Here is an 18,579-nt window from a genome sequence, read left to right as displayed (position 1 = left end):
CTTAAATACAATTCATATGATTTGGTTTGTCGTTTACAACTTCTTTTGGATAAGGATGGGCCAAACAGAGGTGTAACTAGACACAGGTTTTCAGGAGCAGAATTGTTTATAACTGAGCTGTGTTGAGAAGTGTTTGTTCTTTGTAAAATCATACTATACAATACAAAACAGTCTGGGATCACAAAGTTCTGTTACTCTAATAAACATGCATTACAGACGGGATGAAATCATCTCCAAAGGGTGAAAACTGGTTCTTGGAGCATGAAAAAATTACTCTTCATACATGAAGTATGAAGCACAGATATACACAGTATATGGCGTGATATTAAATTTCACAATTATGAAAAAAATGTCTTAAAGGCCACCTTAGGTGGAAAGGGAGTGATTAAAAAATATTGAGAAACACTGTTTAAAATGCCAGAAATTATTACTTTTTAGCAGGATGTCAAAATTTGACTTGTCAGAATGATTGCCAGACACATGTAAGCATACAGAAATGTAACTATAGATGCAGATGCTTTAAAAATATATGATCACAAATGTCTATGGGTCTGTGTCTGGTATGTAGGATAAGCACTTGAACAGTTAACTACAAGACTAGTAGTTCGAACCCACCAGCTGCTCCTTGGATACGCTATATAGGATCGCCATGAGTTGGAACTGACTTGACGGCACCTAACACAAGCAGTCAAGAGATCAGATGACGTATTGCATTGGGCAAATCTGCTGCACAGGAACTTTTTAAAGTATTGAAGAGCAGAGATGTCAGCTTGAGGACTAAGGTGCGCCTGACCCAGGCCATTGTGTTTTCAATAGCCTCATATGGATGCGAAAGCTGGACAGTGAATAAGGAAGATCGTAGAAGAATTGATGCCTTTGAGTTGTGGTGTTGGAGGAGAATACTGAAAGTGCCATGGACTGCCAAAAGAACCAATAGATCTGTTTTGGAAGAAGTGCAGTCAGAGTGCTCCTTGGAGGCCAGGATGGCTAAGCTTTGTCTCTCATACTTTGGACATATTGATAGGAGGAAACAGTCGCTGGAGAAGGATGTCATGCTGGGTAAGGTGGAGGGTCAGAGAAAAAGAGGAAGACTCCTAACGAGATGGATCGGCCAGGTGGCATCATTGATGGACTCAAGTGTGGCAGCGGTAGTGAGGTTGGCCCAGGATCGGACATTGTTTTGTTCTGCTGTGCATGGGGTCGCTATGAGTCGGTTCTGACTCGATGGCACCTGACAACAACAACAATAACAACACAACAACAGAGTCCTGGTGTGGCATTGTGGGTTAATGTGCTGGACTGCCATGCCAATTTGAACCACAAGGCCAATGGTTCAAGCTTACCAGCTGCTCCCTGGAAACCTTATGGGTCGGAACCAACTCAATGCCACACAACAACACACATATAATTCCGTATCTATTTTAAATGGAAGCTAAAGAATAAACATGAGTAATGGTTTAATTGATATTGTTGTTGTTTTTAGTACCATCAAGTAGGCTCCGACTCATAGTGACCCACCCTGTACAGGGTTTCCAAGGAGCGGCTGGCAAATGTGAACAGCTAAACTTATGGTTCAAACCGACCTTGTGGTCCAGTGCATTACCCCACAGCACCACACTATGAAATCAACAATTTAAAAAGATTCCATTCATTTAGTTTATGGCACATGTTCTATGCTGCCCAGCATCTCAAACTTTGAACATTAGTTCACAGTTGTTAACAATCACACAGTATGCTGTTTTCCATAACAGCGGCATACTCTGAAATACATATTTCGCAACTTTGGTTCTACAAATGTCACTGTTTTAAGGACTTTTTTTTTAAATGGAGAGAAGTTTTTAGTGTGGATAATGGTCCCCTAGATGCCAGTCCCTTTTTGAAAGCAAGATGCCGAAATTTGACAAAGTAAATTCATATTCCATTTATATGGAAAATGAGATCTACTTTAATCAGAGAGAGATGTCCTTAGGCACACATTCCCTCCACTCCCTGCTCAAAAGTCTCTTGCTAGGGGATGGTCCACAGCATTCTTGGTGACCCTACTTCAGGCCCAGCACGTCAAACCACTAAGTAGGCTAATACCAAGTGTATTTCCAGAGTTTTCAAGCACAGTACTAGTGGAACTTATGAGACTGTCCTGTGCACCAATATTGTCCTCTACCCACCAGATGCCAGTCACACCAAAAATGTCCCTTGGGGGCAGAAGTGACTACAGTTAACAATCACTGACCAAATACGACCATTCAGCTTTATCAGCTTTTAGTTTGGGGGCAGAATTTTACAGCATTTTATCTCTAATTCTAATAGATAAATTCAACTTTGTAAGAAATTATTTATGTGGCTTCACATGAATCCATACGAATAAAAAGTAATATAGTTTACTAAACACCTATGGAAATAATCTCAGAGGAATTATTTATGAACTTTAATGAAAGTATTAAAGAAAATGTCCAATATCAAGGCTCTTGGATTTTCCCACCCATCTTGGAATTCTATGAGTAAAATGATATTATCTAAAGATAAATAAAAGCTTCTAAAATGAAATCAAACCAAGAAATTCTAATTACAAGATGAAACGTACTCATGTATTCAAAATGGAAAAGTCTTAAAACTGACATTCTTTCCTCCCGAATCCTAATACTTGTTTCATATTTCAGAAACATAAAGCAGATGTTTGCGACATTCCAAACTCATCAAGACATGGTGATTGCTTTATATGCACTCCTCCTCTTAATCAGGCCATTTTTGGAGTTGTTATTAGCCACTTTGATGTGTTACAAATCAACATTCAAAATTCTGTTGTTTTTTTTTGTAACTGACACACCTAGTAGGTTATGGATAGTTCGGTGATTTCCAGTCTCCTGAGATAGAAAGCTATGTCCTAGATTTTAGATAAATTTGTGGGTCCCACTTTAGACACCCCTGCTCTACTTTTATCTTGGAGAGATGGTGACAGGATTTGAATTATTGAACTTGACAATGAAAACCATCCACTTTAAAGCTGTTTTCATCTGAAGATAAATTCAGGGAGATATTCTCTGGAGACTAGACAGATGGGAAGTGCTCTGGTGGTATAATGGTATGTGTTCAGCTGCTAACCGAGAGGTTGGAGGTTCGAATCTACCAGCAGCTGCGTGGGAGAAAACATCTGGTGATCTGCTTCCATACCGTTTACAGCCTAGGAAATCCTTTGGGGCAGCTCTACTCTGTCCTATAGGAACACTATGAGTTGTAATCAGTTCAACATCAACGGTGGTGGTGGTGGTTATGTGCCATGGAGTCGGTTCCGACCCATAGCACCCTGTACAGGGTTTCTGAGGCTGTAAATCTTTAGGGGATCAGAAAGTCTCATCTTTCTCCTGTGGAACCACTGGTAGTTTCGTACTGCTGATCTTAAGGTTCTCAGCCCGATTTGTAACCACTATGCTACCAGAGCTCCTTCAACATCAATGGTACAGGAGACTAAAGGAGAGATGTAAAACTGAAGATCTTTGGGGCTCCTGGGTTGATAGTACTGACCTTAAGAGTCACTTGTGATGTGTCTCAGGCACAAAACTGAAGTGTGCACCAGCCAGACAGCCAGACTCAAGTCATCTAGTCTGCATTTTTCAATTGTTGTTGTTAGGTGCCATCAAGTCAGTATCGACTCTTAGCGACCTAATGCACAGCAGAACGAAACACTGCCCTATACTGGGCCAACCTCACTATTGTTGTCATGCTTGAGCCCACTGATGCTGCCACATGGCCAATCCATCTCGCTAGGGATCTTCCTCTTTTTCTCTGATCCTCCACCTTACCAAACATGATATCCTTCTCCAGTGACTAGTCCCTCCTGACTATATGTCCGAAGTATGAGAGACGAAGTTTGGCCATCCTGGCCTCCAAGGAGCACTCTGGCTGCACTTCTTCCAACACAGATCTTTTGGTTCTTTTGGCAGTCCATGGCACTTTCAATATTCTCCTCTAACACCATAACTCAAAAGCATCAATTCTTCTACGGTCTTCCTTATTCACTGTCCAGCTTTCACATGCATATGAGGTTACTGAAAATACCATGGCTTGGGTCAGGCACACCTTAGGTCTCAAGCTGATATCTTTGCTCTTCAACAGTTTTAAAAAGGTCTTGTGCAGCAGATTTGCCTAATGCAATACATCATTTGATTTCTTGACTGCAGCTTCCGTGAGTGTTGACAGTTGATCCAAGAAGAATGACAAGTCCTTGACAACTTCAATCTTTTGTCTGTTGATAAGAATGTTGTTTATTGGTCCAGTGGTGAGGATTTCTGTGTTCTTTATACTGAGATAATATAGTAGCCATTAGTCACATGTGGCTACTTAAACCAAAATTTTAGTTCCTGGATCACACTGGCTGCATGTGATGAGTGGCTACAGTATTGGACAGTGGAGACATAGAACACTTCCACCCAACACAGAAAGTGCTACAGGTCAGTGATGAGTTTGATGCATCTATGTCAAAATTTACAGCCTTGGAAACCCTGGACAGGGTCACTATGAGTTGGAACCAACTCCACAGCACACCACCACATACCACACCACCTTTCAATGTGACGGTTTTCATGCTTACCAGGTGATTTCATATAACCCTCACTAATGGACTACCAACCACAGGGTTGGCGGTTCAAATCCACCAGCCACTGCTAGGAAATCCTATACAGGGCAGCTATGAGTTAGAGCCAACTTGATGGCACTTAACAACAACAACTTTCCTGTGAGAAGGGAGTTATTCTCAGGAAACTCAACTTTATGGAAGATTTGTAATTTGTCACACAGTTGGCTAAGCTTTGGTGAGTATTTATTATGTGCAAGGGATTACGCTAAGCAGGACACATATATTATCTCATTTTTTTCACAACCACACTGGGAGTTCAGTAAAACGATCCTCATTTCATAGAGGAGGGAGCTGAGGAATTTACAGGCTATCTCTTGGTGGTCCCAAATCTGTATACTGAATACTAAGGGTGGATTATATCTCGAGAGATCAGTATTCAATGCTAACTGCAATAACATTTATGGTTTCATTTAATCCCTCTACAGCAACCTTGAGAGGCAGGTCAATACTGTCATCTAAATGCTACAGATAAGGAAATTAAAATTACCCATGGCAGAGAAACATTATTCCAGAGTAATATATACCTGCTGAGCATTTAGAACCCTAAGACTGTTCTACACTCTGGAAGTTAAAGTTCAGGACAAAAAAGATGAGATTCCTGCTCTCAAGGAAATTATACTCTAGAGGAAAGAGACAGAAAATATACAAAGAAACAAACAAGTTAATTTCAGAGTAGGGGAAGTGTTATGAGAGAACCAAATAAAAAGTTATGCTAGTTATTTAACTGAGTGGCATGGAAGAGTAAGGGTCAAAATACATGCATTTTAGATGGGTTCATAATGGCAGACTTCTGAGGAGGGAGATTTGAACTGAGTCTGAAGGAATGGCAAACAGTCAGTCATGACAAGACCTGGAAAGGAAGGAAGTGTTTCAGGCAGAGGGCATAGCAAGTGCAAAAGCCCTGAGCCACAAAAAAGGCACAAAGGGGCTGGTATGGCTGGAATGGAGTCAGTGAGGTTAATGGTAGAAAACAGGCTCAGAGAGGTGACAGATGTCCTCTGGGGCAGGGCAAGGAGTTTGGATTTTATTCTAATGGAGAGCCTTAACAAGGTGTGAAATTAACATGATTTGTCTGTTACAGAGGCTTTTCTGGCTGTAGACCTAAGTAGCCTGAGCTCTTTCCCCTTCACCACACTGGGCACTCTCCTATAGGAGGTAGTAAAACCTAGGATTGGCCTCAGGCAACCTATGTCTTACTTCCTGTAAAGCCATATAACTTTAGCTCCACACCTTGGTGCCTTTAACTATAAAATGGGCTGGCTACCTGTTCCTGCTGCCACAGCGCCATATTAATGAGGATACACATGTGGAGAGCTGGGGAGCCCAATTAGCGTAGTGAGATGGTTGTTGCTACCAGGCACACAACTAGTAGATTTTTAGGGACTTTGGGCTCTGGTGGTCTGATTTTGCACAGACAGAGCTACCAGAAATATCTATGATTAAAAGATGAAACAAAACACCAGACCTCCATAAAAGTTGCTCCACAACAAATCATTTCTGAAACCAACGTCTAGTGGCTAGCACTGTGCCTATCTGATAAACCCTGGGTCGTTATTCAGGGAGAGAATACATGAAAGACAGGATGACTCAATGACAGAATGGCACCATGTTTGCTGATGACAGTTGCCCACCCAGTATTCTTTTTCCAGATCTGCCTCAGTAAAGGTCTCCATCAGTGGCCAGGTCACTGAGTATTGGCCAATAATGGCGGATAGGTAGAAGTTGCTGGAGTTCAGAAGCCATTCTAACTCAAGCTTGAGTTCTTCTAACCTTGAGTTAAAAGTCATGCCTGAAGAGTGGGTGAGCAGAAAGGACGGTGACTGCTAGTTAGGGGCTCTTTTCCTAGTGGCCAGGAAGTAGTATGCATGGATGACATGCAGCTAGATCTTCCTCCTGATCACAGAGAGGACAACGTAAAAACCATGTGGCCAAAGGCTTACCAGTAGAGATCATGGGGGCCAAGTTAAGAGGCGATGGCCCTTTCTTACGTGTGCAATTCTAAGACTGTATCAGTTTCCTAGTGAGGAAAATCATTAAAAATTCCCCAACTGGAAGTCAAAGGATCCAATCTGATAGTCCACAAACCACTCTTTGAAAAGTTGCCAGGCTTTAGGATAAAGAGGCTTCATATTTTTCCAAGTTGTATTTTAAAATATTGAATATTTTCCACAGCCATTTGCTGTGGATATCTGAGCCTTGGAAAACTAAAGCGCTTACCAAACACTGCCAATTAGGATATATACTGCAAAACAAAAACAAAAAACAGTATTTTTGCTGTTGGGTCATTTTCAATTCACCGAGTGACCCTACAGGACAGATTAGAACTGTCCCATAGGGCTCCCAAGGCCATAATCTTTACAGACTGCTGCATTTTCTTCTATGCAGTAGGCTGGTGGGTTTGAACCATGGTCCTTTAGGTTAGAAGTATCACCAGGATCCTGTGTAAGAAAACACATCTTTTAAAGCAGTTAGTCTACCATTCAGCCTGTGGGGAGTCCGGCTTGTGGGGAGAGGACTCGTATCTCATTCCCATTCTACGGCTGCAGGGTTTGCCCTCCAGGCTCAAGGAACCCCACCATTCAAAGTAGGAATTATTGGAAGTTGCTCTGAATTTCTCTCCCTTTCCTTATCTTAATGAGATGGTTTTTGTCCCCATGTCTCCTTTCCTTTAGCTTTCCACTACTTTTTGTCACTTTTTAGGTTTTCCACCGTATTTCTCACATATGCAAACACACACAGAGACAACCATATTTCAGTGGATGAGCAACAAGGACAGAGGAAGAAGAGAGAAACCCCCCGTAAGGTCCATAAAGTCCGGATGTGTGAATAATTTACCTGCTGCTGGCAACTTTGCCCTGATGTTCACCTGAAGAGACCTATGCAGAGACCAGGCATTCATCTCATCAGCATATTCCAGCCCTATTTTCCCATTAACAGCTGAACAAAATGACAGCCTTTTATTTAACAAGTTTTCCTTTTTCTGTCTGTTTTTTAAAAGCATTCACCAGGAATCCCTGTGTAGGGCAAACAGTTAAAGCGCTTGGCTCCTAAGAAACTGGTTGGTGGCTGGAACCCACTCAACGGCACCTCAGAAGGAAGACCTGGAGATTTTCTTTTGGATAGCTACTGTCAAGGAAAGCCCTATAGAGCACAGTTCTGCTCTGATACAACGGGATCGACAGGAGTTGGACTCAGATGTACAACAACTGATTTGGTTTTCTGGTTACCAAGTACTGGTTACTCTGGGGAGTCTCTTGGGGATATAAATGTGAGGAACTGCCAGTATCAATCCTAGAGGAGCATATGGCCTTATGAAGGAAGAAAAGTCATACCACTTGATAGGTCAAAAACAACCAACCTGATAATACAGTTAGCCAAAAAGTAGTATGAGTCATTTAAGATGTTGAAATCTAGGAATTCAAAATGTACTCAAAAACAAATAGCAAAACTCACTGGTCACTTTTAGAAAATGCGATGGAACCAATTAATTCCTCTGAAACTTGGTAAACAAAGGGAAAGAACCAAGAACGTATTCTTTTCTTTATACACTATTTCAGGGTAACAGAACTACCAAGTAGAGGATTCTCTTTATTGAATGATTCCAGTGATTAATAAGAGAGGAGTTAGTATACCACTACTCTGCAGCTGCTAATAAAGAGATGAAAACCAGACCATTCACCTCTGGATGGAAGAAGGATTTAAAAAGTTCACGGATAATGATATGAAAAGATAAAGGATTTTTTCCCCACAAACTTTCTGTAGCCCCCTTGTATGTACAACTACACATGTGGTGTTCCTGCCAACAAAGTTCAAACCTGAGTCTTGATCCACTCCAGTTTACAGAATATGGGGTGTGTGGCGCTGTGGGCTAATGTGCCCGAATACAAAGCTGTTTGAACTGCAGGGTCGGCGGTTCAAGCTCACCGGCTGCTCCTCGGAAACCTTATAGAGTCACTATGGGTAGGAATTGACTTGACGGCACTTAACAACAGGTCACAATCACCAAAACCCAGACTAAGAAGCATTCTATAGGACAAATGACCCTGCTCTTTCAACAAATATAAAGAGTAATAGAACAACAGGTTAAAGGAGACACTGTCTCAGCCTTTTTTTTGGGATCCTGATTTGAACATAGCAATGACAGTACCCAGTGTATGAAATACGCCAATTTCATGGTCAATGAGGAGTTACTGTAAACCATTTTATTTAAGGTTTTTATTGTGGATTGAGTGAAAGTTTACAGGGCAGATCATCAGTTTTACATTCAATAAATCATACACCTTGTTTCATTACAATGATTATAATCCCATCCACGGACCATCAGAAAATAGTAGTTCTCTCTATTCACATTAGCTCTTTTTTTAAAAAAAAAAACAACACTCAGTAATATGTAATAATTTACACCACCAAAGGGCACATTCTGCAAGTCGGCCTCCTGGCCACCATCTCTTAGTCCCTCTCTTCCCATGAATCTAGAGACCTCAGCTGCTCCCTTTCTCCATGTCCCCATTTCTGCCTCCATCTCGGTGTTACTGCTTTTCTGGATAAGGTCTCACATTCCACTTGTGCTCTTCTCCCGTGATGGTCCTAGGGTCCTCTTTTTCTATACTGTGGGATTAACCACTCCCGTTTTTGTTATAAAACTTCTACCTTTACAGCTGTGACAGTCGTAATTAGTCATGATAATAATTACTCATTACTGAATCATAAAAATCTTATCCCCATCTCTTTTCACCAGACCCATCCAGACAAGGTGAAAACCATTCAGTGGGGATTCTTTCTTCCCCCACACACTATTAAACTAAATTCCCCCTTGAAACATTGTAAGCCAGTCACTTCCTGCGTTTATCGCCCCCTCATTTTAGGTAGCCAATGTCTAAGTTGCCCATCCCTATCTACCCTGTGTACAGAGTGGATAGCACTGATATTTGATGTAAAGACTCCTTCCCTCTCTGTTCATATTTAGAGTTAATACCTCCTTCAAATTGTAGCAATTTACCCTCGTTTCCTTTATGAAAAAAAAAAAATTTTTTTAATCTTCCTCTAGTCTAGTTCTGATCATCAAGCCATCAAGGCCAGGTCATATGGGAGCTATCTGCAACTTTGGGTGTTCTTGTGCATCTTCCCTCACTTCATATCAGCTGGACACCTCACTCTCAGCTATAGCCCTCTGTGGTTATGTCTCTGTCCATAGGTTCGGGTGTCCCCAGGTCTCACCACACTTTGGATCAACCAGCCCTTCCTTTTCTCTCTCTCATCTCCAGGTCTACAGGAGTCTATGCAACATGGTTGAACTCAGCCCATTTCTTCATTGCTGCCTTTCCCCCACTTCCACTCACCAGTAGACTAATGTGGTCATGTGTTCCCTTTGCATTTCAGTCTTAGAGAGGGTACTTATTTTGTTTTAAAGAAAGTCTTCATCTTTTAGAACTACCTATTAAAAAATACAGATTAATAAAATTATTGTGCCTAGGATCTGTTTCAAAGTTTGTTACCAGCATTGGTAAAAGGAAGGGAATGTGATAGGGAATATCAATGGAAAAGGACTGCCCAGAAGTTGGTAACAAGCCCCAATCACACATCACCAAGCATCATTAAATTATTCTAATCTTGATGGCTTGATATTTCCCAGAACTAAAATGGGGGGAAAATCAAGATTCTCCCTCTCCCCAATTTTTAGTTTGAGTGAGATGACATACGTTGGGGGAGAAAGCCGTGCCATGTAGAGAGGCCTGAGGAGAGAGACTTCCCTCGGGGGAAGCCTAAGCAGTTTCCTTAAGTGTGTACAGGAAATCCACAAGTTCTAGGCACAAGGCAGGTTCAGCAATGGTCCATGTGTGTCCGACCCAGGAGGCTGGATCACAGAGCAGAGGTTTTGGTGACAGGCAGTGAGAGTTGACCTGAGAAGGTAACATGGGTGGAAGCGGAGGTGGGTACTGTTCAGATGCACAGCCAGGAATCTCCTTAGTAGGTTCATGGAAACATTAGATTTCTGAATAATGGGTGACACTGCTTACCATGAGTGTAGTTGAAAGAGGCCACTTGGGGAGCTTCAGCCAGTGTTTGTAATAGATATGAAGGTTAAATCCAAAGCACTGCTATGAAATTATAGAAAACTTTACTGAACTAAAATATCAAAACGTGAAGCTATCAAAACGGGATGCTATTGTTACACGACACCCCGTCTATCAGGGACTGCACAACTCTGAAGGGGGTGCTTCCATCGCTCTAATCCCTCCGTCGAAACACTCTGTGCTGTTCAATCTGTGCCACATCCAAACAACAGCTTTGGCATCCTGAGTGACTCAAGTTGTTGTGTTCCTTGGAAATATTCTCTGAGTTTGGGGAACAAAATGAAGCTCGAAGGGACAAGATCAAGGCTGTAGGGTAGATAGGGTAAGGTTTCTCACGGAAATTCCCGCAGGACAACACTTGCTACCCTGGAAGAATGAGCAGGGGTAGTACTGTCATGGGGGTTAAAAAAAAAATTCTCCAGTGCAACTTTCCTGGTCTTTTCTGCACTAATTCAGTTATTAATTTTCTTAATGTCTTCCTAATAAGACCCCATGTGTCCTTTAAGTCATCCTATCAAGACGACTCCTCTAAGATCCCTAAAAGTTGCCATAACCTTATGAGCTGACCTTTCTGCTTTGAATTTAATTGGCCCAGCAGATTCTCTCAGAAATCACTGTTTTGGTTGGATCTTTTTGGAAGGCACTTTAATGAGACTAAGACAAACGGATGAGAGGGCTTCAAGAGGTTGTAGAAAAATAGAATTACAAGATAATGGAATTTTTCTACGAACTTTTTGAAACCAAGCTGGTATTACAGAGAGAATGTGTCTGTGACAATCTACTGATTGCAGAGCCATATTTAAGCATGTTTTATTTGGAATAAACCTGTGCATGTATGAAATGGAACCCTTGCAGCAAAACTTTTTGACTTACCCTGATAAATGGCATAAAAGGAGAATTGATGATATCTGGTTTCTTACTGCAAATACTGGGCGGAAAGAAGGGGTCAAAGATGCCTGAGGGTGAGGAGATGGGTCTGGCAGAAAAAAGGCAGGTAGGGGGGGTGGAGGCAGTGGTTGAGTTGGTTCCGACTCATACAAACACTGTTTAGGGTTTCCGAGGAGCGGCTGGTGAGTTTGAACTGCTGACCTTGCAGTTCAAACCAACCTTGCAGTCCAGTGCGTATTCTATAATGCCACACCAGGACTCCAGGTGGGAAGTAGGGCCTTCTAGAAGTGGCAGATGTTGGGCTGAGTCTACCTTTAGGAGAAAGTATGCATGACACTCTTGTAGTGTTTTCTTGCTGTTTACTTCAAAGACGGTGCTGGGGAAAATACTCGTTCTTTTGATCTCTATAAATCAAAGTATAAATTCTGTGCCAAAATAATTTAACATCTGGGCCTTTTTCCCTTAAACTATTAGTTCTGAAAATGTTTTATATATAAAAAAAAGTAAAGAAACATGCAAAGATTACCTTATAAACCAACTCAAACATTTCTCTTTTAAAAACTAATAATACAGAAATAGAAGTGGTACTGATGAATTTTTTCTTTATAACCTAAGTTTGGTAACCGTAGAGGCAATATTCAGAAATCTCTGATAAGAAGAAAGGAAGAGACCTACGTTCACTGTTAACTGTATGTGCAGGGAACTTTTGAATAGTATAGTTGACTCAGTCTTGAGAAACAAAACAAGACAAACATTTTAAGACAATTGTAACTAAAGTGGTCAATGACACGTATGATGCAATTTACTATTGCTGCTATATATTGATGCAAAATAATGATGAAACTGTGAATGTTTCTAAGTAAAATTTTGTAAAAATTTCTCTCAGGGATTCCCTGAGAACTAAATTTTCAAAATTAAGTTTTAAAAATGATTATTAAAGTCTTAGTTAATATGCCATTATATTCATTTCTAAAAATTCAGCATGATAATCATGAAATGTCAGCCCTTATGGAATAAAAATATTACTTTCATAACAAATAACGAAACAACCAGAGGGCTCTGTAACATAAAGCAGGAAAATAATTTTGATGTTTGTTTGTATGGCTAGATCACATAAATAATTTGTCAGAGAAGATGAACAAAATAATACAGCTTTATGAAGTAAAAATAAGATAGAAAATTTGAATTGGAGTTTATCTGAGCCAACCATTTCCCACCACACAGGACTATTTGGACCTAGCCTTTACATTTCTCCATCTCACCTTTTTGCCTCATATTATTGTTGTTGTTAAAAAGTGCCATTGAGTCAGTTCCGACCTATATAAAGGGTTTCCTAAGAGTGTCTGGTAAGCTTGAACCGCCAACCTTGCAGTTCAAAGTGACCTTGCAGTCTAGCATATTAACCCACAGCGCCACACCAGTACTACATATATTAGCCAAGTGAAATTCTCTCTCTCTCTACACACATACAGACACACACACTAGGCAGGGTCCCTGTGATTTGTTAGGCTGGTTTGTCACCATGAGTCCATGTGTAGACATGAACAATGACAGCCCGTTTGTCAGTACCAATTCAAAGTTCTCAAATTCGACCCTGAAAAGCAGGTCTGCTCTCTGTTTAGAACCCTAAAATCAGCATGTGTTTATTCAGAGAAACAGGGCCACACCCAAATCTTGGAATTTCCAGAATTAGTAAAAAAGGCTTCAAAGGATAGCAAGATAAGAGGAAATAAGATTTTCAGGTGGGAATCAATTAAAACCACACATACACACACACAAAAAAACTTTCCAGACACTTCTTCTTTGAAAAACTCAGTTATCTTTGTTTAAAATCTCCCTATAAGTCAGCAAAAGTATAAGTTCTAAATAAATACCAAAGATAATAAAAGATATACAGTAGTGTATTCAGAAATAAGGAAATTCTATGTATAAAAAATGATCAGTTCCCTAATTCCTGATAGCACAAAGATGGGTGGCTTAGCAATGTGATTTCACCTTAGGCAGGATGTTTCTTGTTCTTTTTAAAAAGGGCTCTTTCTGACTAAAGTAACTTACCCTAAATGACATCTGTAAAGGAGAAAATTCACTTCAGGGTGAAACACAGCTCCTCCTGTAAGTAATTTACCTTGTAGAACCTTCAGGGCAACTCTTTTAACGGCCACTGTCAAAATAACTTCTGAAGTCATATATAAAAGCTAAAAGACAGTCTGCCACCCTCCCCACCTCCATACACTAACAAACTTTTAAAAATGTTTCCCTGTTTATATTTATTCCCATGCATTCATAAATGACAAGAGTGTAATGAAGAGACAATTAGTACTTGTTCCACTGGCAAACTTATATGGCTTTAAAAAAATGTTTGTAACCTAATCAGGTTGAACTGACCTTTACAAACTGATAATCCAAATCTTGAGGTACAGAATGTGGGCATGGACCTTCGATGCAGATCTAACTGCTGCAGGAAAACATATATATATATATATGCCTGGTATATAAACCATATACTTTGAGGCACTATTCTATGTTGGTTAATACTTCTAATGTGAATTACAACCTAACGGATATCAATGTCCAAATAACCACTTAAACTACTTTCTCTCTGACTGAAGGGGTATGTCACTAAATCATTAATAGGCTGAAGGACTTCATGGTACTGATGATATCCTGAATTAAATTATGCAGATGTCTGAACATAATTATGAGTTCCCCAAGTATGAGGCGTACCAGGTGCTAAGTGACAACGATTTCACCACCTCTTCTCAGCATTTAACAGGAACATGCTCAGAAGTTGAAATGAAATACTACTACTACTTTCTTGGTGAAACTGTAGTTAGCAAATTTATTAGGCATGACATCAAATGAGGTCCCATAATCTCATTCTTTCTGATTATCTGAAAGCCTTCCAAAACGATTAAGTTTATCAAAATTTCATTATAGCAAAAGTGGTGGGCATCTTGTCACACCTACTTAGGACAAAAATCAAATCCAGGGACACTATGTAATGTTTGAAGTAACGTTCATTTATAGGATGTAAATAAAAAATATTTTAACATATAATTTTAATGAGGTTTTCATATTGTATATCAATAAAATTGGGAAAAGGCAATTCAAGAGTCAGTATATGTATCAGTGAACCAAAGTTTTCACAGAGTATAAACTTGCAAATAAAAGGTCTAAGAAATTTTAGGAAATATCACATAAAATCTAAAAGCAAATTAAAATAATAAACAAAGAATGAAAAGTTACTACTAAATACAGTGATAATCGGCTAAATGCTGTTTTCTAATTGACTTTTTTAGTCCAAATCTTGTTGCTTAGATGGGAGAATTACGTTAATTTATTTATGTTTTTTTTGCTAGATGTGTTCTATTGTCTCCAAGTTGCAGTACATATTTTCACACACATACACACCACCCTCTGACAGGGATTCCCAGGACACCAGTGAGGCCTCTTTTAGGCCCCTTAAGTGTTAACAGCAGAGGCCTGGCTCAGACCAGGCGTCTGGCCCCATTTAAATGCCCTGTCTTCACAGGGCTGCGGTGAGCACAGCCATAAAACGAGGGGACTTTTCGAACCCCTGTGTGTGTGATACCCCCTACACGCACACACAGACAATTTTACTCACACAATTAAGGCTTCTAGCTGGCATTCCATTTAACTGTCAAACTTAGACCGGTGGCAGCCCCACAGCCACGAAGAGATGCCTTAAATGAGAAGAACATGTTCCTACACCGCATTTGAGAAAGTTTGGCTCCGAGCTATGCACTGATTAATATCAGATCTCCTCCTGCACTCACCTCTCGACACTCTTGTCACATCTGGCTGACAAATCCTTAGGAGCTTATGCAAAGCTAGGCTGCCCAGGGTGCTCAGGGTCTGGCCCGTAGCGCCTGAGGCGGGGGGGCCTCCAATACCAGCGGCCGGGGCTCCAGCCGCCGCCGCCGGAGGTGGCAACCTGGAACCGACAGGGCGCTCGGGCTCCGGACGCCGCGGAGCTAGAGGAGTTTAACCCCGGGGCTGGGGAAGCTGCCAGGCTCCTGAGCTTCTCAGACTATTCCATGAATGAAGCACCAGGCACATTGACCAGCTCCGCAGTGCAAGCTACTTCCTGTCAGTAGTAGGTAAACTATTTAAAAGTGACCAAAGACTATTTCGTCTGGCTTTTATATCGCAACATTAAAGCCTTAACCCCATTCCCACAGTGCTTTCTTTCCGCAGGAGTATGGGGGTATCTCGCATTTAACTTTTCCAACTTTTCCAACGATCAGCTTTAACGTTGCTATGATCCTGCAAGACACTACTTGTATGTCCTGGAAACTCTCGGATTAGACATATTCCGATCTTCATTTGCCATCTGATACAAAAGATCTGTCCCGTCGTGGACAAGAGACCCCATTCCTGCCGCTTGCCTTTCTCCACAATTCCCCTCGCAAAGTGACTCAAGCTTACTACATGCAAAGTTCTCCAGAAAAACAAAAACGGGCGGAAAAACGGTCCGTTTTGAATATCAGCTGTTTTATTCCGTGGTTAAAAAAAATGAGGGGAGAGGGAGTACATATTCCACGGGTCAAAATGGGTACGTCCATGTGTCCTTGGACTTCAATTGTAAGGGCTCAAGAGGCGGGCAGAACAGTGCAGGGAGACGCGCACTCGCCGGCGGCGGCCCGGGCGCTCGAAAGAGCCTTGCCAAAGACTCTCGTGCCCGACCCGGTACTTTGGACGCGCGGGGACTGCTGCGGGCACGCCGTGAACCCGCCCTCGGCCGAGGTCCCCCGGGCGCGTACCCGGCGCGAGTTTTACGGCTGGGACGTCGGGCGACGACGGGTCTACGGCGCCAAGCGCCCCCACCGTCCCTCGCAGCGGAAGAAGCCGCTTCCTCACACCCGAGCCTCGGGGTCACGCCGCCACGCTGGTGGCCACCCCAAGTCCCGACGGCGGCTGCCAGAGGGGTCCCGCACCTGGGGAGAGGCGTCGCGCTTACCTCAGCCATCCTGCGGCCGCTGCTCCGCCGGGGCTGTCGGCGTGTTCCCCCGGCCCGGGTCGCCCCGCCTCGGCCGCCGCATCCAAGCTCAGGCCGTCGGGGCCCGACGCGGCGAAGTGGGCGGCTCCCTAGGCCCCCGGGCCGCGCCGCGCGGTGGCCGCCCCCGTTCGCCGCGCACCGCGTGTGCCCGCACGCCCGCCCCTTGCGCCCCGAGGGGGCGCCCCCTCCTTCCCAGTGTCTCCCTCCCTCCGTCCCTCCCCTCCCCCTCTCCTCCTCCCGGGCTGCAGAGTGGCTCCGGGCTCCCTGCACTGCCGGGCCGCCGGGGAAGACGCCTCCTGCTCAGGCGGCCCAATAAGCTTTAAATCAGTGCAGCTGATGCGAGGCCATTGCCCCCGCAGACAGCGAAGACCTCGCCGGCGGCCGGCGCGGAGGTGTCTGCCCCCGCCGGGCTTGAAAGCACTTGTTGGTAGAAGACACAGACGTGTTCGTGTTTGCCTCTCCTGGGGAAGGGCGAAACGCTCTGAAGTTCTCTGGCGTTCGTCTCGGGATAATTCTGCCTTCCCTGCCTTGGCCCTGGGGCTCCCACCGCGACCAAGGAAGAAAGCTGCGCCACCTTAGTCACTACAATCCAAAGGAAGTCTGGGGCCGTGTCCCAGGATGTGGAAAAAGGGGTGCGCCAGGGGACTTTAACGAACTTAAACAAGCACACACAACCCCTTCCCTTCCAGGGTCTAATGAGTTTAAGCTTCAGCTTTACCAGGACAAATGTCTAGGCTCTCTGAGCCTCAATTGCTTCCATTGTAAAATGGGACTGAATCTTCCCCTCACTTAGTGGATGCCAAGGATAGACTAAAATCAAATGTACTGGAAAAGTACACAGGAGTTTAGTCCTCATGAGCAGATGGGAAGGGGCCTGCCCAGAGAACCCTCCTGGTGACAGCAGTATCCTTCACCCCCAAGAGCTGAGATTGCCCACAGCTGTGGAAACAGGCCCCAGCTTTTCATGTGCCCCGAGGCACAGCAGACCCAGAACCAGAGGTGACTCAAGCCTTTCTCCCCCTTTTCAGTTCCCTGAAAGGACTTGGGGTCCTGCTTCTCCCTTCTCCATTTTATCTGCCTAGCTGACGGTGGGGACCCTGTTGTGGCATTGTAGAATAAGCACTGGACTGGTAACTACAAAGTCAGCAGTTCAAAACCACCACCTGCTCTCAGAAACCCTATACAGGGTCACTGTGAGTCGGAAGTGACTTAAGGCGCACACCAAGAAGCTGCTAGTGGAGATCCTTGACTAGGAAACAAAGCACTTCCTCCCCCGCAGTACAGAAAAGGTAAGAAGAAGAAAGTGTGAGTGTCTGGGCGTCATGCTATCTCTCTACAGGCTTTCTGGTCAGGTGAATCTGTCCTGGGTCTGGAGTGTGATGACCTTCCTTGCAGACTAAGGTCATCCTACTTCATGTGATGGACTCTAGTCTGCTTTACAGATGTGAGGAAAATTCATTATGTTTCTTGGAGGGCACACACAACCAGTTTTCACTGGCCTAAAGGTTGGTAGTTCCAACTCACCCAACGGCTCTGTTGAAGAAAGTCTTGTGATCTGCTTCCACAAAGATTACAGCCATGAAAACCCTATGGAGCTCAGTTCTACTCTCTAATCTATGGGGTCTCATGAGTCTGAATCAACTGGACGGAAGTGAATTACAGATTTATTTCATTATGAAACTTTGTGTTGTGAATTCCAAGTTCAAATACAGTCATGCTTCACGTAAAGTCTATTCAGGCAATGTTTGAGCACATAGACATACATCCCTGGTTCCATAGGTTACAATAGAGTCAGAAATCTCTACTGGAAATTGGGACATAGTAAATGCAACAGCTTCCTTCATGCAACATGTGGATTTGATGTCACTTGTACACAAAGAGATTGGGCTGCTAGGTACCATACATATATAACCTATTAGAGATATGTCTTATTAGTCATAATTTCCCTGACTTATGTATGCACTTTG

At 42.9% G+C, this 18,579-nt stretch overlaps 1 protein-coding gene and 1 pseudogene across 1 annotated transcript in view; one reads left to right on the top strand and one right to left on the bottom strand.

The window, feature by feature from the left end:
- Positions 1–15,329, bottom strand: part of BNC1 (basonuclin 1) — a 33,713-nt gene extending 18,384 nt beyond the window's left edge. The window contains exon 1 of the mRNA XM_006870926.1: positions 15,252–15,329. Coding sequence (XP_006870988.1) covers positions 15,252–15,329 — 78 coding nt within the window. The remainder of the gene's footprint in view (positions 1–15,251) is intronic.
- Positions 15,330–16,164: 835 nt separating this feature from the next.
- LOC102838014 overlaps positions 16,165–18,579 on the top strand; it is a 59,332-nt pseudogene continuing 56,917 nt past the window's right edge.

This window comes from Chrysochloris asiatica, unplaced genomic scaffold (assembly GCF_000296735.1).
Source record: "Chrysochloris asiatica unplaced genomic scaffold, ChrAsi1.0 scaffold00156, whole genome shotgun sequence".
Classification (NCBI taxonomy): Eukaryota; Metazoa; Chordata; class Mammalia; order Afrosoricida; family Chrysochloridae; genus Chrysochloris; species Chrysochloris asiatica.
Note: the sequence above shows the minus strand (reverse complement) of the source record. Positions and strands in the feature narration are given on the sequence as shown.